Source organism: Balaenoptera ricei, chromosome 16, assembly GCF_028023285.1.
Source record: "Balaenoptera ricei isolate mBalRic1 chromosome 16, mBalRic1.hap2, whole genome shotgun sequence".
Lineage (NCBI taxonomy): Eukaryota > Metazoa > Chordata > Mammalia > Artiodactyla > Balaenopteridae > Balaenoptera > Balaenoptera ricei.
The window spans coordinates 107,637,730-107,663,937 of NC_082654.1; the positions used below are offsets into that span (position 1 = coordinate 107,637,730).

The window sequence follows — 26,208 nt, forward strand, 5'->3', positions numbered from 1 at the left end:
GAAAAATGAGAAGAACTGTTTTAAAACTGGTGGTAGAACTCTTTCTCTCATTCTGGACTTGCTTTTCTTTTTTAATCTGTGCCACTAAAAGAAGATTGATATTTTTACCTGATGGTTAAACAGGAAAGGTGAGAGCTAGTTTGCCCTGACTGTCCAGAGCATGGAGGATATATGTTGGTCTGTCACTGAGGTCAGCAGCAGTGCTGACTAAGGAAATTGGCATGAAGGCGTAGTTAAGCCTGTCCCATTGCCTGCTCTTCCCCCATCTCTAGCTGGTCTGGTTGTAAATGCAGAGGTGCATGGAGAGTGGGGTGCACAAGGTAACCTCCCAGCCAGCACCTGCTGACAGAGTCCCTTCTTTCCTTAATTCCATTAGATGTTTCTTCTTAAGATTAGGGATGTCTTACATACGTGAAATCTATCTTAATAGCATCTGAGTTGAGATATTTATAGAAAGCTTCAAGGTCTGCAAATAAACATTAACCATTGTTTCTTTCGTAGACTTCCTAGGAATGAAGATGGTTAGTGAGCTGCTGCGAATGTCGGGGGCATTTTTCATGCGGCGGACCTTTGGTGGCAATAAACTCTACTGGGCGGTGTTCTCCCAATATGTGAAAACTATGTTACGGGTAGGTGCAAATAATTACCGAGTACTTGCAAGCTGTATTTTCTTTTCACTGAAGTTTGCTCTAAGGTCTTACTTAAATTCGTGACTTCTTTTTTTTGTTGTTTTTGTTTTAATAGACTTTTTTATATAAATTTATTTATTTAGTTATTTATTTTTGGCTGCATTGGGTCTTCATTGCTGCACACGGGCTTTCTTTTTAGTTGCAGCGAGCGGGGGCTACTCTTTGTTGTGGTGCGGTGGCTTCTCTCATTGCGGAACACGGGGCTCTAGGCGCGCAGGCTTCAGTAGTTGTGGCTCACGGGCTGTAGAGCGCAGGCTCAGTAGTTAACGGCACACGGGCTTAGTTGCTGCGCGGCATGTGGGATCTTCCCGGACCAGGGCTCGAACCTGTGTCCCCTGCATTGGCAGGCAGATTCTTATCCACTGTGCCACCAGGGAAGCCCTAAATTCGTAACTTCTGAATGGACTGCTTAGCTGGTTTTTCCCCCTCAAGGAATGTGCATAACCTGCGCAATCTGTTTACTCTGTGTGACTCTCTTGTTTAAGTTTCACTGTGAGCAGTGTTTGCTCAGAGGGCTGGGGAGGGAACTCGGGAAAAGGAATCAAAAGAAGCATTTATCACTTTGAGAGTAGGCAATGGGTTTTGTGTTTTGTTGTGTTTGTTTGTGTTTTCTCTTTAAAGAATGGTTATGCTCCTGTTGAATTTTTCCTCGAAGGGACCAGAAGCCGCTCCGCCAAGACACTGACTCCAAAATTTGGTAGGTTCCTTACAGACTGAAGGGAAAACACAAACCCAGAGGCTTCAGGCGTGGTGTCATCGTAGCTGCTAAATAGAACTTGACACTTTTTTTGCAAGATGTTCTTTACTTCATAAGTATAACTGTTTCTTTAAGTTCAACTGTTTTCTATTTATGGGCTTGGTATATAATGTATACTTTTAGTATGTTCCTGTGGCCTTGTTTGCTCTCCTTTTCAATATGTTTGAACAATCATTTCTCCCTACGTTTACAGGTCTTCTGAATATTGTGATGGAACCGTTTTTTAAAAGAGAAGTTTTTGATACCTACCTTGTTCCAATCAGCATCAGTTACGACAGGATATTGGAAGAAACTCTGTATGCTTATGAGCTCCTAGGGGTTCCTAAGCCGAAAGAATCTACAACTGTACGTAAAGGGTAGCCAAGCTTGATTGTACTGGCATTTAAAGAAATTAAATTTCTTTCAATTTATATTTATTTATGATGTACTTTATACACCAACTGATTTCTGAATGTATTCCTGTTTTCTTTTCCCCTGTTGTGGTACTCTCAGGGATTGTTGAAAGCCAGGAAGATTCTCTCTGAAAAGTTTGGAAACATTCATGTGTACTTCGGAGACCCTGTGTCGCTTCGATCTCTGGCAGCTGGGAGGATGCGTCAGAGCCCATATAACTTGGTTCCAAGGTGCAAGGCCTGTGTTTTCATAACTGACATAGAAACAAGGATGAAAATCTGAAAGTGTAAACTGCGATTCTTGAGTTGACCACTTCTGGCACTGAAACTTGGTTATCTGAGATCACACCCCGGAGAAGCAGAAAGCTTCAATTAGTATGTTCGCCAGACACTTAACTGCAGGATATATACATTAAGCATGCAAAGCCAGACAATGCTCAAACAAACAAAACAAAAGACAAAACCCATTGCCTACTCTCAAAGTAATAGATGCTTCTTTTGATTCCTTCTCCCCAAGCTCCCTCCCTAGTACCCTACTGACTTAAAAGTGTGAAGAAATAAGCTGGTGTTAACAAGTGCATGTATGGGAATTGTCGAGCACAATTCCTATTGGTAGGCCAGCCGAAGTGTGTACTAAGTATTGTTTTTGATCCTAGAAATGATTGTTTGATAATAATGAATGGGAGTGAGTCCCTGTTCTCAAGAAGGTTATAGTTTTGTGGGCAAGGAACTGTGTTAGCTTCTTTCAGGGTGCAGGTACAGATACACATTTGGGTTTTCTTAATGTAGAGAAATACACCCGCAGGAGTAAAGGGGACAAACCGCCTGCCCAGCCAGGCTTCCATGACTGCAGCATCATAATTTATCTGTAGCGCCAGTGGCCCCACAGCGGCCGGCAGCCGCACTCGCAGCTTCGTCAGCTCTCAGAAGCAGATGTTAGCTTTCTGCAGCCACGAGCTTTCACTTTGTCCATCTCAAATTGGCCGGTTGTATCCATTACCAGGGAGTGCTCATTGGCTACAGCTTTCACATTAAGCCACCTTATCATGTGGCTGCTGTTAGGTCCTACGCATACATCCTCGCTCCAGCCGGCTCTGGGTAGGTTCCGGATATCATCTGACTCAACGCCGGGTGATCCACGCATGAGGAATCTGTCAGGCAAGGACCGAGGCAGTGCTTAGCAGGTGCCCTGAAGCTGCTCGGAAGGGCGGTGTAGCAGTAGTCAGGCCAGCGGTGCAGCCTGTCAGTACAGGCACGAGCAGTTGCCATACATATCATGTCATCGCCTGTTAGGTGTGTTCTGCAAGAGACGTGTTCAAAGTACCGTGGATTCTCGGGAGACAAAGCAGTTCAGTACACGGGAGGAGGCATCGGTTTTCACAGGAGAAGTGATGCAGCCACTTACAAAGCAGCAGCAAGTGTTTTTTGTCTGTTTATTTGTCTGTTTGTTTTGGCCTGGAACCAGGGATAATAGAACCAACCCTCTTACCTTGAGTATTCTTAAGCACCTCTCAAGAGCATAGTCCAGAGACGAATGGACAGATCCCACTCTAGTAAAGTGAAAGTATATTTTTGCAGCGTGACCTGAGAGAATTCAGTTGGCAGAAAGTATGAGAAACCTTCTAAAGGGTCTGTCTGCTCCCATTCCCTTCTCCACTCACATTGTCTAAGTAGCAGAACTGTAATTGGTTGTTCTGTCTTCTTCCTTTTAGATATATTCCTCAGAAACAGTCAGAGGACATGCACGCCTTTGTCACTGAAGTTGCCTATAGAATGCAGCTCCTGCAAATTCAAAACCTGGTTCTGAGCCCGTGGCCACTAATAGTTGCTGTTCTGCTTCAGAACCGGCCATCCATGGACTTCGATGCCCTGTTGGAAAAGACTTTATGGCTGAAAGGCTTAGCCCAGGCCTTCGGGGGTTTTCTCACTTGGCCTGGTATGTATGTGGGACATATGTGGTGAGAATGCTTGTTTTTTTATCTCTTAATTTGGAAACGTTGTAGCCTAGACGTGAAAAAAACCCATATAGGACTTTAAGCAAAGCATTGCTCAAAGAAAGAAAGCCTAATCTGTTTTTATCACTCTAGGACATTGAACGTAGCATATCAATTATTTGAGAATAACGGTTTACATGTCATTTCTCCCTATGAGGCTCTGAGTAGATAGAGGACCAGAATACCCGCCCTTGCTACCTGGCAGAGTGGAGACTAAACAATGACTCTGTACTCCACATATTCTTCCCTCTACACCCGCCTCTTTCTTTTTTCTCTTTTAAACTTTTTTTTTTTAATTTTATTTATTTTTTTTTAATTTTTGGCTGCGTTGGGTCTTCGTTGCTGCGCGCGGGCTTTCTCTAGTTGAGGCGAGCGGGGGCTACTCTTCATTGCAGTGTGTGGGCTTCTCACTGCAGTGGCTTCTCTTGTTGCGGAGCACGGGCTCTAGGCACGCGGGCTTCAGTAGTTGTGGCACGCGGGCTCAGTAGTTGTGGCTCGTGGGCTCTAGAGTGCAGGCTCAGTAGTTGTGGCGCACGGGCCTAGTCTCTCCGCAGCTTGTGGGATCTTCCCGGACCACGGCTCGACCCCATGTCCCCTGCATTGGCAGGTGGATTCTTAACCACTGCGACACCAGGGAAACCCCTACACCCACCTCTTTCTACCACATTATATTTGCAACCCATTTGCCTCACTGGATTGTAAGGATTAAAGGGCTGATCTTGGAGAACTGTATACAATTCTCTGATAATAACAACTTTGTAAAAACCTCATTGGAGTTATGAAGACTATGCTGGGAGTTTGGGATGTATATGACAATAGTTAGCTTAAGTTGTTTTCAATCTCTTTGACTACAATTGGAAATGCAGTCTTTTTAAGACCGGATAATTATTTATAGTCAAGTATTTACTGTCCACTCATTAAACCTATACTGAGTACCTAGTGCGTGCTGGGAACTACCAGGGGTACAAAGATGAACTAGATGCAACCCCGTTCTGGAGGTTCTGCTGGTGTGTAGAAGACAGGGTGGGTAGTAATGTGTAAACTAGTAGAGAGGGCTGGGTGCCATAAAGACAGAGAGCTATGGACACATTGCTGGGGCTTACTGAGACTGCTGTGTAGTTAAGGGCCCACGCGCAGGGAAGATTTCATAGAAGTCACTGAGCGCATCTTGGTGGGACGGTAGGAGCGCTTCAGGAAGACAGATGGCGAGGAGCGCTGTTAATGTAGGGATCAGGAAGCATGCGATGGCGGGTGTGACAGCACCGGGCATCCCTTGCCCTGCTGGTGGTTGGTAACATTAGAACACTGGCTCTGGGAAGGGAGTGATGGAGACGGAGATGTGGACAGAGGCTGGATCATAGAGGCCCGCTGCCTGGGGATCTGGACTGGAGTCTGTAGGTCACAGGACGCGGGCGTGGGTTTTAGGCAGGGAAGTGTGACGGATTGGCCTTTAGCAAGCAGCCTGGTGTCAGGTTTTGTGTTTTTTTTTATAAGGAGGTATGTTTTTGTTTTTTTAATTTATTTTGGCTGCACTGGGTCTTAGTTGCAGCACACAGGCTCTTAGTTGCAGCTCCCGTGCTCGGTAGTTGTGGCGCACGGGCTTAGTTGCCCCGTGGCATGCGGGATCTGGTTCCCCGACCGGGGATCAGACCCGGGGCCCCTGCATTGGGAGCGCGGAGTCTTACCCACTGGACCACCAGGGAGGTCCCCTGATGTCAGTTTTAAAGATGGACCACAGTGGGGAGAAACTGGAGGCAGGGAGACAAGCGAGAAGGTTGCCGTGCGTAGGTAAGAACTCAGGAAGCCGAGCCAGGCAGCGGCAGAGGGCGGTGTGGCTGAGAGAGGCCGGGAAGAATTGCCAACAGGAGTGCTGGCCAGCTGAGCGTTGGTCACCGGGAGGGAAGTAAAGATGAATCCGAATCCCAGTATTGTTAACAGTCTGATGGGAAACAAAGGACATGTCGACTGTAATACAAGGCAGAAAGTCGTGAAAGAGGAATGTTTGGCCCAGAAACGTGTGAAAGCAGAGGCACCTGTCTTTCTGAGGTGTTGGTTTTTCAAGAGGGGATAAATATGTGGCCAGTCCCCAGCGAAAAGTACCTGTGCAGCTGCCACGACAACTCCAGTTGTTACAAAGTGAGAGCCGCTTGGTATCCAAGTACCAGAAATCATGTAGTTATCAAACACTATTCCTAATTTAGAACGTGTTACGTGTATTCGGTTCCTTTTTGCTTTTTTACCCAGATTACCCCATATGTTCTTAAGCATTCTATCTAGGCCTTTTTATGATATACATAGCATTATACTGTATGTGTAAGATAAATCATCTTGTATTATATATATGGTATCAGGTGCTGCACCCTTACCTTGCGCGGGCTGAGACAAGGCAGATTAGTCCAAGCGAATGTGGTCGAGTCCGGAAGGAAACCCACACCTCCCACTTGTCCCTCGTGTGACGCAGCAGCGGCGGAGCCTGTCGCCCAGCTCCAGAAGTGTGCCTGCCTAGCCCACCTGTCAACCAGCTCTTTGGCCCAGGGGAGCGATAAAAGCATTTCCCTTATCGAGAACGCTGTTAAATATCACCGTCCCTTCATCGTACTTACAATTCTAACTCCTCGGCTATCTCTAGGCCGGTGTAGTGTCAGGTGATGGCTTACCAGGAACTGTTATGAGCCTGCCTCTTTAGTTATCTTTGATGTAGGAAAACCAGAAAAATCTCCTCGGCATCCCTCTGTGCTCAGAGAGACCTGAAGCTATAGGAGAGTGCCTCTCTGGGCTGCCCTTGGGTTTACGTGCAAAGCTGTAAAGCGATATCCTTGCCATCTCGGAATTGGTCTAAGCGAGGTGTGTGTATGTGTGTATGAAGCATGTCTTCTTGTGTTAGTATTCTTACATTCCCATATATGTGATTTTCTTGTCACGTAACTTGCAATTACAAAACCTTGGTTCCTGAGGAAGCGTTGGTTTTCAGAGTGGGAATTGATGTGCGTTTCAGAATGGCTGACAGATTTGGGGTAGACAAGAAAGCACGTTACATGTCCTCAGAGGCAGTTGACTTATGAAATAGTGCTTTTACAATATCCTTCACACATGGTATCATTACCTCAATTGGTGGAGCGTAAAACCCGTCCGCGGCACTTGAGAATAAGCGTGTCGGGTCACTAGCGTTGGTTCGTGCTGGGCCTGAGACTCCCAGCTGTGACCACCCCGTTTCTTCGCCATTTGCCTGAACGGATTGTTTGTGTGCATGTAGACAGTGAACTTGCTGAGGAAGTGGTCCAGTCCAGCCTTCTGCTGCACTCCAACGTCGTCAGCCTCGCCAAAGACCGGGTGACTCTGAAAGTGGACTCTGGAGACGCAGAAGTGGTCGACGGGCTTGTTTTCCAGCACGTCACTCTCCTCATGTGCTCGGCTTACAGGAACCAGCTGCTCAACGCTTTTGTCCGTCCTTCCTTAGTAGCTGTGGCATTGCAGATGACGCCTGGGTTCAGGAAAGGTAACTTGCGGGAAGGTGGTCTTGAGTTTTGGAAGAGACCTGGCCGTTGAGTTCCATATAGAGAGCAACGCTTGAAGCCCTGTATTATAATGCTCTGCCACATGCCTGCAGCCCACACACCAGCAAGGGATGGGACCTCTAGTCAGAGCTCGTTAGGATTTTTTCCCCTACATACCTGGCCGTAGAATTTGGGAATTGCAAGGGACCTAAGAAATCATCTCATCTCAACCTCTCCTTTTGTAAATAAGGAAAATGAGGCCCAGAGATTCCTGGTCTCTTAAGGATCTGGGACTAGAGCACAGCTCCCCATTTGCTGGTCGGATGCTCTTTTTCTGACGTCACTTCCCTCGTCTGACAGAAGCAGGCAGGGCGGGTAAACAGTCCAGCTCAGCACACGGTAGCATTCTGGTCGCACCGAGGAGTATAATAATGAGTAAAACTGGTTTTTTTCACAGAAACCTGTAGTCAAGGCCAGGGGTTTTCTACCCGGGCTGCACCTTAGGATTTTTGGAGGCTGAGTCCCATCCCCAAAGGTTTCTGATGCAACTGGTCTGGGGTGTGGGCCAGAAATCGATGTTTTTGTTTTTTGCTTTTCAAAGCTCTGTAGATAATTATAAGGAAAAGCCAGAGTTGAGAAACACTGGGCTCAGCCACAGACCTTTAGCCTTGGAAGGAACCTCAGAGGTCCAGCGTTCACCCTCATTTTGTGAATGAGGAAACTGGGTCCCAGAGAGGTCAGACAACTTAGTTCAGGACACAGAAAGCTCAAAGCTTGATCTTAGTTCTGTCTGAGGCTTCTTACATTGGGATTTGTCCACAACCGAGGGGCACATACGTGGTCTTCTAGAGTGTTTCAGTGTGAACACCCTGAAATTGGAGGCAACCGTTTGTGTCCATATGGATGTATATTTTTCTAATGAGAAAATTCACATCAGAAAGATGGTCTATAGCCGACGGGCAGGGCAGACCCACACGCCCAAGGGTTAAGACAGTAGTCTCTATGATTGTGTGCCAGTGTGTCCTAGCGCTAAGGGTACAGTAGAGACATCAGCAGATATGAGTGTGGAAGGGAATGAAGGAAGCCATTCCTCTCCTTCTCTGCTAGGGAACCACGTACAGGGGAAATGAGGTACCCCGGCTTCTGCGGAATGTGGCCTCTTGCTCGTTACCAGACTGACCGGTTAGAGACCTGGTTGTAATTCAGTCTCAACCATTGAAACTATGCTAGCCTATAGTTTCTCTGTAGGTAAAATTTGGATTGGTTATAGCTTCCTTTGGGGGCCGGAATTCTTGTCCCTGGTATATGAATAATATGCCTTTAAAATACTGCATTTTGGAGTATCATGGACTTCTTGGTACTCCCTGAATGTTTAAAAAGCAGAGTTGTAATTTTATGTAATGAATTTATTTCCAGAGGATGTCTACAGTTGCTTTCGCTTCCTATGCAATGTTTTTTCAGATGAGTTCATCTTTCTTCCAGGAAATGCACTAAAGGTAAATCCTTACTGCCAAAGAGCAAGTGTGTTTGCGGTGTGAGTTCTGGAAATGTTAGGCTTGGATTCACGGGTGTGTCTTCCCTCCCTTCAAGGCTACGTGCAGCAGAACAAAAGAGAAACATGGACACTCACAGTTCAACAAACTCTGTTTTAATTCTTGGTCAGGTTTAATCAATAATGTAGGGATTATTTGGTGAGAGGAACCAAATCTTTGAACCATCAGTGCAGCCACTGTAAATAAACCAACTCTGTTTTGTTAGAAAATTTAGCAACCAGCACACGTTTTCCAGCACCACTTGTTAGAATGAGTAGGGCCTTTTGCTTTGCGATTAGACAACAGTGGTCCTGCCTGGTGGTGTAGACAGCAGGTGAAGGATCGGGCTCCCAGAGCTGGACTTCTGGCTTGCTGGGCTGGGGGCAGTGCCAGCATTGACAACTGGCTTAAGTGTCTGTCCGTTATGCTGAGGGCCACAGGTTTGATTCAGTAGGAAATGAGGACTGCCGTTCTCAGCATAACATGACTCTCAGTACTTTTTGGACTTGCTGCATGCACTTCTATTCAAGTGCAAGGAGTATGGCTCGTCAGTGCAAAGCGAAGGCAAATCTGTGGCCCAGGTGACGATTTCTGAGGCTCATCAGGTTTTCGGTGTTTGCTGTACTTGAGGTTCAGCCTTGTGAGTGCTGGAACAGTGCTGCGCGGGCTCCTGGCTGACCGCCACAACAGTCCGGGAAGGCTTGCAGAGTTAGCTGGCGTCTCCCTTGTTCGGAGGGCACAGGGCTGCACGTGCTGAGCCCAGCAGTGGGTCGCTGACCTGAGTTACAAATTAGAGGACGCATTCTGTCTTCTCCCCTCCCCTTGCAGGACTTTGAAGAAGGCTGTTACCTGCTTTGTAAAAGTGAGGCCGTGCAAGTGACGACAAGGGACGTCCTAGTTACAGAAAAAGGAAATACTGTGTTAGAGTTTTTAATAGGACTCTTTAAACCTTTTGTGGAATCTTACCAGGTGTGTAAATCTTTCGCAAGTTCTCCTTCATCCTCCCATAGCAGATATAACTAAGACTTTTTCCTACCCTGTGCTTGTTTCTGGTCTGAAGAGCAAGTGTCTTCCCCAGGTGAAAGGTAGAACTTTTCTTGGCGGGGTTCGGGGGGAGGTCTTTATTCTGCTCTCATATAATGTATCATTCTGTTAAGAGGGGCAGTGTAAAATTATTTACTCTTCTCCTGTATTTGGCTGCTCTTTTTCACTTCCTGTTCCTCTCATCCTCCCTCTTAAAACTCAGATAATTTGCAAATACCTCTTGAACGAAGAAGAAGACTACTTCACTGAGAAACAGTACTTGGTGAAAGTTAGAAAATTCACAGGTCAGCTTCTCGATCAAGGTGAGTCACACCTCTGTGGGGGGTAACTTCTGTTAGTTGAGCACAGAAAGTAAGCCACTAACTCTCCCTTTCCCTCTCTCTTAGGTGCCTCACAGTGTTACGATGTATTATCCTCCGATGTACAAAAAAATGCCTTAGCAGCTTTTGTGAGGCTCGGTGTGGTGCAGAAGAAGAAGGTGTAAGTAACTGTGCACGGCGCCCAGCGTGAGCTCAGGGGGCAGCGACAGCTCAGAACAGTTGAGCACCAAGTCGAGAGAGAGATGCGGAAATGCAGGATCTAGGAAACATTACATCATGCTTCACTTATCCATGTCCTGATTAGCTAAGTCACTCTGAGTTACCATGCGAATTTTATTGTGGGTGTGAATAAAAACCATATTGAAGCAAAGAAAGAAAGTGCTTTAGGCCAGCGTTTTAGCTTCGACCTAATATGGAAATTTATAGGTTAATTATAAGAAAAGTTGGGGGGCGGGGCATGTAGTGTTTGTGTGTGTGTGTGTGTGTGTGTATGTATGTATAATCTTACATATATATACACACAACTTTCAACTATTTAAAACTAGCCCTGAGGAAGACTGTTTCAAAGTAGTCTTACTATATAAATAATGAATGTTGTCTTTTCCTCTTAGTTTATTCAATAAGAAAGCTTGTTACTTTTTCTCCTAGAAATAATGATTATATATTTACTGTGAATGAACCTGCCACAACAAAGTTAGAAGAAATGCTTGGTAAGTGCTGTTTAATAAAAATATGATGGGTTTGCACATTGCATTTATCAACATATAGTAAAACAAGAAAGTATGGCACTAAATACTTGATCAAAATGAACAGCAGTAGAGTTTTAGTATACGCAGAGAACTATTTCTATCATCTAGAATTTTCTCAAGGAAACTAAGGAGAAAACTAACAGAGAAGACACAACAGGCATAAAATAGGCGGTCTTATACAGCATAAAAATGATCAGCTCCTAACATAACTAATCAGGGTCCAAGATCTAGACCCTTTACATCTAGCCCTGGTGAACATCAAGAAAATTCCTCTCGTTTTGGTCCTTGGATTCATTTGCTCCCTCTCCACCCTCAGATCTCTTCTTTCCCGTGGGAGGGGTCGGGGTCAATGTCCACATCATATGTAGACTCTGAACTTGAAATTGGGGGCTGATAGCACATCCTTGGGAGAATAATCCAATCCAGACTCTTCTGCAGGTCCTATCAGCTTATAAAGAAATAGTCCAGCCCCAAAAGGCGAGGCCATTTGTTTATGGTATACAGTAAGAGTCAAGACTTTTGATATAAACAGATTTGAAAGGTCAGAGGAGGTAGAGAACACTTCTCATAGGAATGATGGGGTGACTTTAGAAGGGGAGGGTGTTAGCTTTTGAAAAAAATAGTTGTCTGCTGATTATATTGAAAAAGGACTAGCTCACTGAGTGGATATTCTTACAAGTAGTATTTTTGTACCTAATCGTAACTCAGTACACTTGTCAAACCTGTACAGAAGAGCTTTAGATAGATGTTTGTTGGGATTAGGGGAAAACCAGGGCAGGCATATGGTTAAAGGAGAGTCATTGAAGAAAAAAGTATAGAGGGCAAAGGTGTAGTTGACAGAGATAGGGAAGGTGAAAATACTAATTTCTTGTTGAAGAAAATACGTAGGTTGAAATCCCAGTCATTTTTCTTTTTTTTGGCCGCGCCGTGACTTGCGAGATCTTAGCTCCTTGACCAGGGAATGAACCTGGGCCCTCGGCAGTGAAAGCGCGGAGTCCTAACCACTGGACCGCCAGGGAATTTCCCCCCAGTCTTCTATTTACAGTATGTCTGAACTTTCGGAATACGTAACCTTGAAACTCAATTTTGAATTTGGTGAGAGGGGCATAAAGCTAAAACAAACCCCGAAGCCCTCGTCGTGAGGACGACGGGATTGAGTTCTTCCTCTCGGAAGGCAGATATGTGAGTGTGAATGTACTAGACCATGCTAGACGTGAAGTTCAGGAAACATGGCTGTGGGGCTGGCCATGCCCATCGCCTCTGAGACACCGCTGCTTCTTCTGCGAAGGGCGCTGCTGTCTCCATTGGTGCTTTGTCAGTCTGTAAAACTCTGCACAAGTGTCATGTGTTTCTCTTTTGCCAGTGCCTAAACAGTTGTACAAGGAAGGGCAAACTCAATATCATGTCATGAGCCATCTCTGTCTTTCTCCCTTAGGTGGTAAGACACCGGTAGGAAAACCGGCAACTGCAAAGCTTTAGTGATCGCCAAATGGTTACGGAAAAATTGGTCGTATAATTACTGTCATCCAAGGACTCGTATTACAACAAAGAGGGAAGCAAAGGAAGAGACCCATCTTCTCGTCCTTCATAAGGTGTCAAGAACGGCGGGCTCAGTAGAGAGGAAGAGTGACCAATTTAAGCAATCCGTGAAATCTCCTCCACGATGGTTAAAAAGGCATTTGTGTCCAACTCCGTGTGTGTTTTAAAATAAAACAGGCTTTCGGAAACATGTTTGGAAAAACAAAACCCAGCTCCTATTTCACTAACACTTTTTAACTTATTACATGTATTAAACTGTTACGTTGACTTCTGAATTAAAGTGCAGCATCGAGTCTAAAGGCTCTGGCCATCAAAAGAAAACTACTAGAAAGGGCATATCTTAGACTTCTCCTGGCTTTCTTTAATTAAAGTTTCCTCAAACAAGTGCACGTTTGACAGAGATCTGTAATATGGTAGCTAGCTTACAGTAAATTTTGCCACCTAAGGGCCTTAATCAATAAAACTGAATTAGAGAAAGTACATGGAACAAAGAGAAGTTAGGAGAAGTATCATAAATAGGCTTAACAATTCAAGGGAAGAAAAGTTTGAAATAAGGTGGGTGAACAGCAAAAAACTTGACAGCTAGCCACTACTGGAAGTGACATTTAAGCTGAGAATTAGGGTGAGAGGAGCCAGTCCTCGAAGTGTGGGGTTGAGGTGACAGGAGGTACGGCGGGTGGGTGTGCAGAAAGAATAGTGATCGAAATGTCCTGGGATTGGTTCCAAAGGACCTGAAATGTGGCTGAAACAAGAGTTAATGGGAAGTGAAATTTAAAAGAAAGGCAGGTGTATTCGTCTGCTTGGGCTGCCATATGAAATACTACAGAGTGAGTGGCTTAAACAGCAGAAATTTGTTTTCTCACAGTTCTGGAGGCCGGAAGTCCAAGACCAAGGTGCCAGCAAGGTAGGTTTCATTATGAAGCCTCTGTTCTGGGCTTGTAGGAGGCCACCGTCTTGCTGTGTGTTCACATTAACTCTTTGTGCACCCGGAGACAGAACAGTCTTCTCTGCTGTCTATTCTTAGAAGGGCACTAACCCCGTCAGATGAGGGCCCCACCCCCATTGACCCCATCTAGCCCTAATTACTTCCCAAAGGCTCATCTCCAGATAATGTCACACTGGGGATTAGGGCTTCAATATCTGAATTTGGGGGCCACCATTGAGTCCATAGCAGCAGGGCTCAACATCTGTAGTGGCTTAGAGACTCCTGTAAAACATTTGAACAGGAATATAAGTGCCGTGGGAAATGCTGAAAAGTTTCTCGACATGTGGTTGTAGGACTGTCTGTGTGCAAATTCCTGGAATGTGCGTTTGTTCCCCAGAGGCCAAACTGTTTCTGCTGCACATTCGGATTGGAGAGCCATTGCTCTAGTCCGTGTGTGGGGGGCAGAGGGGCCCTCCGTGTGGCTCTGCTTGTTTGGGAAGCCAGAGAAGACTGGCGTGTGTTGAGGCTGCCTAAGAGCTGAGGAGTCAATTGGGCTGTTCCTGGCTGAGGGCTGTATGGCGTGCCAGCCAAACAGCACTGAGCTGCTGCCCTCCAGGGAGACCAGAGCAGTGGGGAGGCGGGGTCCTGGCCAATTCTAGCTGCGTAGGCATGCCTTACAAAGAATCCCTGTACACCCAGTTTGGTTACTTGTTTTCTTCTCATGCCATGAGTGTATGTGTTGAAGACTAAGGTGACTTTTATCTACTTTGAGACCTGTTCGTAATGCGTTTCAGGTTTGGGGACAAAGACCTTGGAGTTTTGGGTGCACGTGGCTCTAGACTTGTCTCCTGGCCAGCTCTGGCATCAGAACCACACAAGTAAGCAGACAGAGGAGAGGCAGGAAAACGGGGTGCAACCCAAACCAAATGAGGCCTTGCAGCAGAGGGAGACAGCTGTGGGAGGTGGCAGGGGCCACTTTTCCCCTCTCAGTCTCCTCAAACCCTCCCAAGTCACCCAAGTCAACCTAAAGTCTTAGTCAAAGAACAGCACGCTTCGTATGCCGACAGAGCTTCAAAGCGTGTATCCTGTACCCTGCCGCACACAAGCTCCTGCACACACCGCAGTTGCAAGCCACACTGCTGTTCCTAAGGCCTTCCCCTCCACACCCCCGCCCAATCTATAAATTCTGGAGCTGCCCCTGCTTTGAAGTAAGTAAAAAGAAAGACCCTTAGCATCTGGTTTTCCAGCACAGTCTCCCATCCAAACAGTATAATGTAGCAGCTAAGAATGCAAGGTCCAAAGCCCAACTGGCTATGAAATCCAACTCTGCCATACAGTAGCCCTGTGTTCACATGTGATTTGCTTAAACTCTCAGAGCCTCAGTTTCCTTATCCATAAAATGGGGATGATGCTAATACCTCTTGAGTTGTGAGAAACGTGTGTCAGTAAAATGTTTGAAACAGTCCTTGGCAGTAAGTGTAACCTGTTATTACTGCTACTCCTGACGGGGACAAACCCTCCTTGGCTTCTCAGAGTAAATGAGATTGGGTGCTTCTGGAGTGGTCAGTATGGCCCTAGGCACTCGCATCCCTGACTTAGAGCAGGTCTCAGCCCAGCTGTTCAGCCCAACAGCATTATGGGGTGGTGCATTGCTCCATCTCTACCTCCTTCTCTCTGTCTCTCTCTCTCTCTCTGTCTCTCTCTCTCTCTCTGTCTCTCTCTCTCTCTCTCTGTCTCTCTCTCTCTGTCTCTCTCTCTCTCTCTCTCTCTCTCTCTCTCTCTCTCTCTCTCTCTCTCGCAGACACCTGCCATCTTCCAAGGCCAGCTGGGCCTTGGTGGAAATCACAGCTTTTCCCGACATCCCTTCTTCCTCCCACCAATAGAATGGAATCCTTCAACGTGGGGTAGAAAACAGATTTTGATGCCTTCTTTGACTTGTTCGTATCTTTACTTCTTTTTTTTCCAGATTAAAGTTATCAACTCTGACAGAAGTGTGAATCCCCCTCAGTAGGTTCACACACATCATTTTTCTAGAGCCCACCCTGGCTGGGCTGGTTGCTTTCGAGGCCTGCTGTATAGCTGTCAACCTGGGGTTTCCCGTCACTGTGACCTTAACAGTTCCCTTCACTTTTCTGCATGGGATTCCCCTCCCTCTTGGATCCCATGTCTTTCTTTTTGTTTATTTGTTTATTAATGTCAGTGAAGCCCATGTTCCAGGGGTATGAGGGATTAATATTTTAGACTTCACCTGTTTAAAAATATCTTTTTTTCCACTCTCATCGTTGTCTGATAGCTTAGCTGGGTATAGAATTCTAGGTTAGAAGACTTCCCTGGTGGTGCAGTGGTTAAGAATCCGCCTGCCAATGCAGGGGACACGCGTTTGAGCCCTGGTCCGGGAAGATCCCACATGCTGCAGAGCAACTAAGCCTGTGCACCACAACTACTGAGCCTGCGCTCTAGAGCCTGCGAGCCACAACTACTGAAGCCCGCACACCTAGAGTCTGTGCTCTGCAACAAGAGAAGCCACCACAATGAGAAGCCCGTGCACCGCAACGAAGAGTAGCCCCCACTCGCCGCAACTAGAGAAAGCCCGCACGCAGCAACAAAGACCCAATGCAGCCAAAAAATAGATTAAATTTTTTTAAAAAAGAAAGAAAGAAAATAGCATAGAATTCTAGGTTAGGAATAATTTTCCTTCAGAATTTTGAAAAGCATTTCTCCATTGTCTTCTGGTTTCTGAAGTTGACTAGAACATTCTGATTCCTGAATGTAAACTGCTTTCTCAGAAAGTCTTTAGAATCTCAGTTCTAAAGTTGCAGGTGATGTGCTTTGTTCTCAGGGAGTTTTTGTGGCTTGAACAAATGTATTATTGTACTGTTTAGGAGGTCAGAAGTCTGGAAGGAATCTCAGCGGGCTGAAATCCAGGGGTCAGTAGGGCCGCGCTCCTTCTGGGGGCTCTAGTGGGAATCTGTTCCCTCGCCTTCCCAGCTTCCAGAGGCGGCCCACATTCACTGGCTCCTGCTCCCTCAAAGCTGTGGTGTCAGGCTGTGTCCTCACACCGTGTCCTCCTGGTCCTCTCTTCTGTCTCCCTCTTCTCCACGTTTTTAAAAACTGGAGATATAATTGATGTAACATTATATTAGTTTCAGGTGTAAATATAATAATTTGGTATTTGTATACATTGAAAAATGATTGCCACAATAAGTCCAGTTATTACTCATCACCAAATATAGTAACAGAATTCTTTTTTTCCTGTGATGGGAACTTTTAAGACCTACTGTCTTAACAACTGTCAAATATGCAATACAGTATTATTAAGTAGCGTCACCAGCCTATACATGACACCCCCAGGACTTGCTCGGTTTATAACTGGAAGTTTGTGCCTTTTGACCCCAGACCCATGTCATCCACCTCCAAACCCCTGCCTCAGGCAGCCATCAGTCTGTTCTCTATATCCATGACCTCAGTTTTTTTCTTTTTTTTCTTTAGAGTAAGTGAGATCTTATGGTATTTATCTTTTCTCATCTGACTTATTTCACTTAGCATAATGCCCTGAAGGTCCAACCATGCTGTCACAAATAGCAAGATTTCCTTCCTTTTCATGGCTGAGTAGTATTCCACTGTATATGTATACCACAGTTTCTCTATCCATTCATTTATCAGTGGACACGTAGGTTGCTTTTATGTCTCAGCTATTAAGACCTGCTCTCTAGGGTCTATGGCACAAACTGTTTGGCTTCATCTCCTGCAGGTTAAGGCTCAGATCTCCTACTCAGTTACCATCAAACTGTTGGCTTTCAGTTTACAAGCATTCAACCTGCAATCTTTCAGCCAGATTTCTCTTAGCTGCCTACTTCAGAAAAAAAAAAAATGTTTGCGCATACATATTGGAAGCATACGTATGACCTCTTTGTGAAAGAATGGCCCTTCTGAATTTTTTGTCATTTTAATTGTGACTTTTATTAGGTAATCTTCTGTAAAACCAGTTTGCCCTGTGGGGAGAAAGTTTCCATCACAGGCTACACCAGAAGGATCTGAGCCAGTCTAGAGGGGCCCTGGGCCACCAAGTACCTATTTATATTGATCTGCAAAGAGCTAGTGAACAGGTGTATCCCTGAGACCAAACCTTGCTGGCTTGGGAGGTTCATGAAGCTTGAAGTAGCATCTTCTGCTGCTTTGTGTGGACCAAACCAGATAGAGAGCTGCTCCCGGTAATCAGGAAACAAGAAACCTATTAGAAGTTACTGACTATGAAATAAGAGGGAGCTGAGAGGAAAGATTACAATTACCTCAGGGAAAAATATGGATTTGGGGTCCAGTAAAGTCTTAGCTGCTTCTATGTAGACTCAGGGCTTGAAACCTATGTTTTCTTTGGGAATTGAGCCCTTAAATACTGAGAACAAAAAGGAAACAATTCCACAAATAGCTAACATAAAAATGAACTTTTCTTAGAAAGTGTGATCCTGCCTCAGCTGCATTAACTGGAAATGAAAAAATGAGATTTTCTGGCTGCTTCAGTTTGACAAAGCAGAGACAAAGCGACTTGTCCAGCTTCCTCTTCCCATGAGAAACTCTCATAGGTAGGACGATTTATCAGTTTCTTCAGGCAAGCTTGGCGGTTAAAGCAGACCACATCCATATGGTCGTAATTAGCAGTATTTATGTGTTAGTTGCCTAAGAATCACCTGGAGAGCTGGCTTAACACACAGATTCTCAGGCCGCCCCACCAGGGTGGATTTGGCGTTCCAACCACAGCACCTACATCTGACGGCTCTAAGGAGGCACGCATCTCGGGGACACTGGGCGGAAGCCAGTCGAGGTTCCCCAGGTGGCCAGTTCTCGGGTCATGATGAGCTTCCCCATGCAAGGAGGGGCAGGGCCAGGACTCACGATGCCTTAGCCAAACCAGGAAGGTAGCACCCTGCCAGCAGGCAGGGACAGCAACAGATGCGGATTCTCTATAAATAAAAATGATACTCGGGCTTCCCTGGTGGCGCAGTGGTTGAGAATCTGCCTGCCAATGCAGGGGACACGGGTTCGAGCCCTGGTCCGGGAAGATCCCACATGCCGCAGAGCAACAAAGCCCGTGCGCCACAACTACTGAGGCTGCTCTCTAGAGCCCGCAAGCCACAACTACTGAGCCCACGTGCCACAACTGCTGAAGCCCACGCGCCTAGAGCCCAAGCTCTGCAACAAAGAGAAGCCACCGCAATGAGAAGCCCGCGCACCGCAACGAAGAGCAGCCCCTGCTCGCCACAACTAGAGAAAGCCCTTGTGCAGCAACGAAGACCCAACACAGCCATAAATAAATAAATAAATAAATAAAAATGATACTCTGAAACAGGAGCACTTATTAACTTAATTTTACTGGGCAAAGCAGTATCAACGTCTACATTTTTTCAATGACATTGTTTTTCTTTCTTATCTGTTCACGATGCTTCTTTTGTGAGTTGGGACTAGACTCCTTCGGAAGCGCGTTAAAGAGTGTGAAATTAGAAGACCTCAGTCCCGTTTCAGGGCAGGAGAGCTGTACCGTGTACGTTCCTCTGCAGGTTTCCAGCCGCCCGCACCAGTGCTGCGCCCAGAGGAACCCTGGTGTGTGCTCTGCCGACTCGGTGGGGACAGGACCCGTCCACGCTGGACCGCTCAGTGCCCCGTCTCCCCTTGCCTCCCATCGCGGGTGTTCTGGGCACCCATTCAGGCTGCCGCCGCCTGCCCCTTAAAGACCAACGGTGATCGTAGCAGCTAACGTATATTAAGCCCCTGCTGTGTGCCAGGCACCGTCCTAAATCCCTTACGTGTGTTGTGTCCTTTACTCCTGCAGACGGTATGCTGCTATCACTCCGCTGCGTGGCTGACCAAACAGGCTGAGGTTAAATCACTCACCCCAGTTCACACAGTGAGAAGCTCAAGGAACCAGATGTCAGTCAGCCGTTGTACCGTGGAGCTGGCCCTGAGAGCCGGCTGAGGACGAAAGCAGTGACGACTGCGAGGGGTCGGGGGTGTGGGGTGGGGGGGGGGGGGGGAGACTCCACGTGCGAGGAGAAAGCAGGGGAAAGAGCTCCCTCCTGGGGCAAAGGACCGCGTGGGCGCCGGGAAGGAGACGAGGAAGGGCAGGCAGGGCTGGAGCTGGGCTAAGGGCCCTCGGAGTCCTCCGGCCTCTTCCCCCAGGACCGGGAGGGGGGGGGGGGCAGCGAGGGCAGCGGGGCCACGGCCCGCCCCCGGCCCCTGCTTCTTGGGGCCCAGAGGGCAGCGGGACAGAGCACGCTCCAGGCGGCCCTGCCGGCTGCGCTCCTCCTGTCCGCGTGCCCGTGGGGCAGCCGTGCGGCCCGTTCCCAGCTGGACCGGGCGCCAACCCAGGCCCAAGCCTGCTGTTCGGGAGCCTGCCACCCTGTACCCACCCCCCGATGCCTCAGCTTCCTCCTCTGTTCCGTGAGGATGACAGGGTACCCATTTCACCCGGGGCGCATTAACCCACGGGGAGCCTCCAGTAAGGGTCAGATACCTGACCCCAGCAGGTCGTTGCTGGCCCTCGTCTGTGCTCACACGTGGGTGCTGCCCAGGCCGGGAGCCCCCCTCGTCCCCAGCTTGTCCTGTGGGCAGTGACCCTCGCGGCCAGCAGAGCGCTCCCCAGGGATGCGGGTTACCCGGGATCCCTGTTGGTGGGACGCTCGTGGGATCTCCACTGGCTCATGCTGCCCTTGGCCTCAGAGGAGGAGATCACGCTCTTTAAGTGTCAAATTCATGAACTGAAATCGAAGGTAATGTTCTGCTCAGAAAACTGAAGCTTCCTTTAACCCATTGTGCTGTTTGTCAGGTGCAGCAACCTCTGAACCGAAGGGCTTGAGGTCGGGACGTGGGCGAGGCCTCGTTGGGCTGCTGTGTCCCTGCCAGGTCCCTCGGGGGTACAACCCGGGCCTGACTGCTTCTGCTTGGCCAGCGCTTACAGGGGGCCAGCTCCGCGCCGGGCACTGTCACGAGAGCCTGACGAGTGTTAGCTCGTTTGATCCTCAGGACGACCGTGCGGTCGTGCCCGTTAAGATCATCCTCTCTTTATCCACGAGGAAAGCGAGCTGCACAGACCTGCCGTGACGTGATGACTTAAATCATTTCCATTTGCTGTTTCCATTCCCCAAATGCTTTTCGTGAAACAAGTAGGGGCTAACAGGATGATAACGTCCAATCTCAGGCCAGAGGCCAAAGGGATGGAGTTGCAGGAGCCCAGGCAACGGCCCAGAGCTGCTCAGGGCGGGACCTGGGGCAGCAAAACTGCTGGTCCAAGGGGTAGGGGTGGGTCACTTAAGATGCCCTGGGACCCAGCTAAGGACCGAATCGCCCTGGAGTGGAGACAGGTTCCCACGGGGAGGCTGCTAGGGCTTCCCGCTGGGACGGCAGCTTTACTGTCATTACCGAGACCCATCACCTCCTTCCTCTCTCTCTCTCTCTCTCTCTCTCTCTCTCTCTCTCTCTCATTCTTTATTTAAAATCACCATCCTGGTGAGACCCAGTATACATATGTGCTATATACACCTGTGGATGAATATTTCTCGATGTTCTCGTTTTTCTCCATATGTTTTTTTCTTTTCCTTTCTCACCGCTCACATCATCCAGTTTCATCCTCCTTGTCTTGGGGGAAGTCAGCAGTGGGGTGGAAGGCAGAAACATCACCCGCAAAATGTTTCCCTCTTAGGCTTTTTGGCTTTTGTTTTCACTGATTTAAACCCAAGGCAGAAAATAGGATTTTCAGGAAGAAGCAGGGCCCCAAGAAAGGAGCGGGAGGGAGAGATGCCTGCTTCCTGCCCACTGCCTCTCGCCTCCTGCACCTGGCCCTGAAGTTCTTCAGAAAAGAAAGAAGGTCTTGGGGCCAGGGGAGTGGGGAGCGGTTTGTCCTGCGGGACTCCATCTACTGTTGAGTCCAGAAATCGACGCTGGGTGGGGGCGAGGGCGCCAGGCGGGGCAGGGTGAGGAGCGCCAGCATGGAGAACCCAGACCCTGGGGTGTGCCCGAGGGCCACCTTCATAGTGGCAACAAGGAAACCACATATTCTTAATAGCCTCCGCGCGATAAAAGACACGCTATAAAGGGGACAGTCAGACAAAAAGAGAGCTCAGGGAAAATAAACATGAAAACAGATAGGAAATGAAAAACTCAGTAGAAGGTTGGAAGATGAAGACATTTCTCACAAATTAGGGCAAAAAGAGAAAATAAAGACGAAAATTGGAAAATAAAATATTCTTTTCCTCTGAGGTTCTAATTATCCACATTCCGCATGTCACTGAGGCCCCTTCTAAAAGTTTCTTTGTGTTTTAGTCTGAGTATCTTTTTCTAACCTGCCTTCCGGGTCACTAATGCTGAATCTAATTTACCCTTCCATTTTAATTTTTTTTTTTTTTTGAAGTGGTCCATTTTAAAAGTCTTTATTGGGACTTCCGTGGTGGTGCAGTGGTTAAGAATCTGCCTGCCAATGCATGGGACACGGGTTCGAGCCCTGGTCTGGGGAGATTCCCACATGCCACGGAGCAACTAAGCCCGTGCACCACAGCTACTGAGCCTGCGTGCCGCAACTACTGAAGCCCGCGCACTGCAATGAAGAGTAGCGCCCGCTCACCGCAACTAGAGAAAGCCCACACGCAGCAACAGAGACCCAACGCAGCCAAAAGTAAAAATAAATAAATTAATTTAAAAAAAAAAAGTCTTTATTGAATTTGTTACTATACTGCTTCTATTTTATGTTTTGGTTTTTTGGCCATGAGGCATGTTGGATCTTAACTCCCCAATCAGGGATCGAACCCACACCCCCCTGCATTGGAAGGTGAAGTCTTAATCACTGGACTGCCAGGGAAGTCCCTGATTTACTCTTTTTTTTTTTTTTTTTTAAATAATGTGAGTTGTTTTGTTTTGTTTTGTTTTTAATTTTTATTTATTTATTTATTTATTTTTGGCTGTGTTGGGTCTTCGTTTCTGTGCGAGGGCTTTCTCTAGTTGCGGCAAGTGGAGGCCACTCTTCATCGCGGTGCGCGGGCCTCTCACTGTCGCGGCCTCTCCCGTTGCGGAGCACAGGCTCCAGACGCGCAGGCTCAGTAGTTGTGGCTCACGGGCCCAGTTGCCCCGCGGCATGTGGGATCTTCCCAGACCAGGGCTCGAACCCGCGTCCCCTGCATCGGCAGGCAGACTCCCAACCGCTGCGCCACCAGGGAAGCCCTATGACTGTTTTTTATCTCTAGCCTTCTTTAAAATTCTTTCTTAGGATTCCCATCTCTGCTTACACTGCCCATCTGTTCTCGCCTGCTGCCTACTTTGTCCATGAGAGCCCTTAACACATTAATGACTGTCGTAATAAATCCCTGGTCTGATCATTCCAACATCCCTGTCACTCCTTGATCTGATGCTGGCTCTCTCTCTTCATTGTGCGTTTTGCCTTTGGGTACGCCTTGAAATTGTTTTTCCTGTTGTACCAGGTGACAGGAGCTGCTGGAAACAGGCCTTTAGTGATGTGATGGTGAGTGTGGGCATAGTGGGAGCCTGCTAATAGTTCTGGGGTTACGTCTCTTTCTTTCAAGGAGCCTGTGCTCCTGGACCGTGAACTTCACAACTGTTTCTCAGCGTTTTTCTCCCCGCTCAGCTGGGACAGGATGGCGAGAGCGGGCTGAAGTTGGGGATCTCCCTTCAGCTAGGTTGCTAGTACCCTGGCAGCTTAGTCTCCGGTTAACTAGCTCCTCCTGAGGGCAGGCTTGTTAAGAGTAGAGCGCTCCATCCTATTTCCAGTTGTCCCGTTCGCCTCCCCGTGCCGGAAGCCTGAGGGATTTTCCTCTGATATTCACAGTTCGAGCTTGGTGGCAGGTAAATTTCACAGTACTGCCCCCTCTCCTTCGACTGCGTTCCCCTGGAGTTTTTAACCCTCAGACTTGTCTGCGCTGGTCTGCCAGCACCTCGCCAGGCCCAGCTCTGGTGTCCTACCAGGGGCACCGGCCGCTGGTGGCTTTCACTCTGAGCCTCTGGTCCCGTAACCTGAGACCCCCTGTGTTTGCCTGTCCGTCTCTCCAATCCTGGGGGCACTCGTTTGCCCTGTGTCCTCCCTTTTTATGGATCCAGGAAGAGGTGTTGATTTTTCAGTCTTTTCAGCTTTTTACCTGTTAGAACAGAGCGGCAACTTCCAAGCACCTTACGTGCCGGACCGGAGACTGGAAGTGTTCTTAAAAACTTGTTCATAAACCGCATCTACGTTTGTTTAATGGGTAAACCTCATTTAGGAAGTACGTGAAGATTTTTCTAGGATAAATCCCCAGAACTGGATTGCCAGGTGAAAGGGCTTGTATAATTCTGCATTTTCAAATTATCCAGTGAATCAGTTTACAGTAATCCCCACCAGCAATGCATGAGACCACAGACACGAATATCAATTCTGGCTTGGCTTCTATAACTTTGTTTAATGTGTTTAGCAGGTATAATAATCTGAAAGTAAGTCAACTTATCAGGCAAAACTAATGAAGGTTGACACGAGAAACACCTCTTTTCCTGCAACTTTTCTACTTAAACGACACCTGGGGACTTCCCTGGCGGTCCAGTGTCTAAGGTTCCGTGCTCCCAATGCAGGGGGCCCAGGTTCGATCCCTGGTCAGGAAACTAGATCCCACATGCCGCAACTAAGAGTTTGCACGCTGCAACTGAAGATCCCAACTAAAGATCCCGCATGCCTCAACTAAGACCCACTGCAGCCAAATAGATTTTTTAAAAATGACACCTGCCCAGTGGTTTAGGAGCTTCTCTCGCCTCTGCAGGGAGCTAAGTTACACCCGTCTTAATGCCTGATGCAGTTTCTGCACGTTTGAGCCTGTTTAACATCACTGATGATGTACAAATTGGTGTTAACGGCAATAATCTAACTATCTCATTAACTCAAACCTGCCACTTTATTTTTTCTAAGGAAATCATAAAAAATAATAATATCCTCTGACATAATATAATAAGTATAATTTTAACAGAGTACCCAAAATGTGTACGGATAAGCCTTTGGAAAAAAGAGCAGTCTATCCTGGTGAGATGTCAACATCAGCCAGGTTCCAATCACACAGCTCAATGGCTTAGAGCACTAGCCCTAGAGGAGTGTCCTCTGAGTTCAAGTCCCTCCTGGGCCACTTAGTTAGGGACCCCCTTGTAGGTTGGATTACTTGCAAATTATTTAATTTCACAAAACCGCAATTCCTTCACAGACTGATGTGAAGATTAAATAACCTGTTAAAGGGGCTTACCACACAGCTTGTTAAAGGGTCTTACCACACGTTGCTTGTCATACTTGAATTTTTTTCATGCAGGTATTCTAATTCTTATTATTATTTTTTAAATTTTATTTATTTATTTATTTTTGGCTGCGTTGGGTCTTGGTTGCTGCGCGCGGACTTTCTCTAGTTGTGGCGAGCAGGGGCTACTCTTCGTTGCGGTGAGCGGGCTTCTCATTGCGGTGGCTTCTCTTGTTGCAGAGCATGGGCTCTAGGCACGCGGGCTTCAGCAGTTGTGGCCCATGGGCTCCAATAGTTGTGGTTTGCGGGCTCTAGAGCGCAGGCTCAGCAGTTGTGGCACACGGGCTTAGTTGCTCCGCGGCACGTGGGATCTTCCCGGACCAGGGCTCGAACCCGTGTCCCCTGCATTGGCAGGCGGATTCTTAACCACTGCGCCACCAGGGAAGCCCTCTGATTCTTATTGATTGAGGCACATGCCAAAATAATTTTGTCTTCAGAAACTTTACTTAGAAACACCAGCTTGAAATAATTCTGTATATAAGTGATCGTCTAGTTAATGACAGAGTGAAAAAACTGGGCCTGGGACCTGGTCTTGAACACAGCCTGACACTCAGCGGGGAGACACCTTAGCCAGGTATATGGCTTTCGCTGAGTCTCTTCCTGTATCTGTACAATGAGTAAAACAATACCTATTTTCCAGGTTATTGTCAGGATCAAATGAGATCAAGCATGTAATAAAGGGCCTGGTGCAAACTAGTCACCTCATAAATGAGAACTGTCATTAGTTATTAAAGAAATGTGCTCAATAGTATTTATTTAATAAGCTTTTATCATCTATGTTATGCCCAACACTGCTCTAGGGAAGTTGATGGGAAAAAATGAAATGCAAATATTCTGTGTGAATGAAACATACATGTGTTTCTCAATACATACAGAATGTATTTAACATACAGACAGCTTACGTATCTCGTACATCTCTGACACAGTGTGAAATGGGAGAGAGATTCAATGGAATACCTCCTTACCTCCTTTTAAGAGCTCTGACTGTCCTGGAAGCTTAGGGTGGCTCATTATACGTGAAGTGACACAAGTCACCTGTGTCACACTGTATGATTTTTCATTCTCATTGTTCAGGAATCAAAAGGAATGCTGATGTGTCTCATCACTTCACCATCATTATTATCATGCTGCACATACTCACCTGATGAATGACACAAGCACTGGTTATCAATGCAAAAATTCTAAGGAAATATTCATTAGAATCAGGCACTATATTAAAAGAATTATGCATTACAACCAAATAGAATTAATTCATAGAGTGTGAATGTGGTTCAGTGTTAGGAAATCTATCTTAAAAACTTACCAAATTAATATGACAGAGGAGAAAAATAATGATTAGCTCAATAGATGCTGAGGTTCATTTATTAATTCAACATGCATTCCTGACCTAAAAAAATTAAAACCACAACTCTTAGTTAACTGGAAGAGATGATCACTTCCTTAACATAATGATCAAAAGCCAACATCAGGCTTTGA

The 26,208-nt window shown here is 47.0% G+C and overlaps 1 protein-coding gene across 1 annotated transcript in view; it reads left to right on the forward strand.

Annotated features, from left to right (window-relative positions):
* The window catches only part of GNPAT (glyceronephosphate O-acyltransferase), a 30,866-nt gene extending 18,149 nt beyond the window's left edge, over window positions 1-12,717 (forward strand). Inside the window, exons 5-16 of the mRNA XM_059899081.1 lie at window positions 502-629; window positions 1,311-1,386; window positions 1,640-1,791; window positions 1,939-2,069; window positions 3,551-3,774; window positions 7,086-7,328; window positions 8,743-8,822; window positions 9,687-9,827; window positions 10,105-10,204; window positions 10,289-10,382; window positions 10,871-10,932; window positions 12,407-12,717. Of these exons, the coding sequence (XP_059755064.1) occupies window positions 502-629; window positions 1,311-1,386; window positions 1,640-1,791; window positions 1,939-2,069; window positions 3,551-3,774; window positions 7,086-7,328; window positions 8,743-8,822; window positions 9,687-9,827; window positions 10,105-10,204; window positions 10,289-10,382; window positions 10,871-10,932; window positions 12,407-12,450 (1,475 nt within the window). The 3' untranslated portion in view covers window positions 12,451-12,717. The remainder of the gene's footprint in view (window positions 1-501; window positions 630-1,310; window positions 1,387-1,639; window positions 1,792-1,938; window positions 2,070-3,550; window positions 3,775-7,085; window positions 7,329-8,742; window positions 8,823-9,686; window positions 9,828-10,104; window positions 10,205-10,288; window positions 10,383-10,870; window positions 10,933-12,406) is intronic.
* Window positions 12,718-26,208: the final 13,491 nt, after the last annotated feature.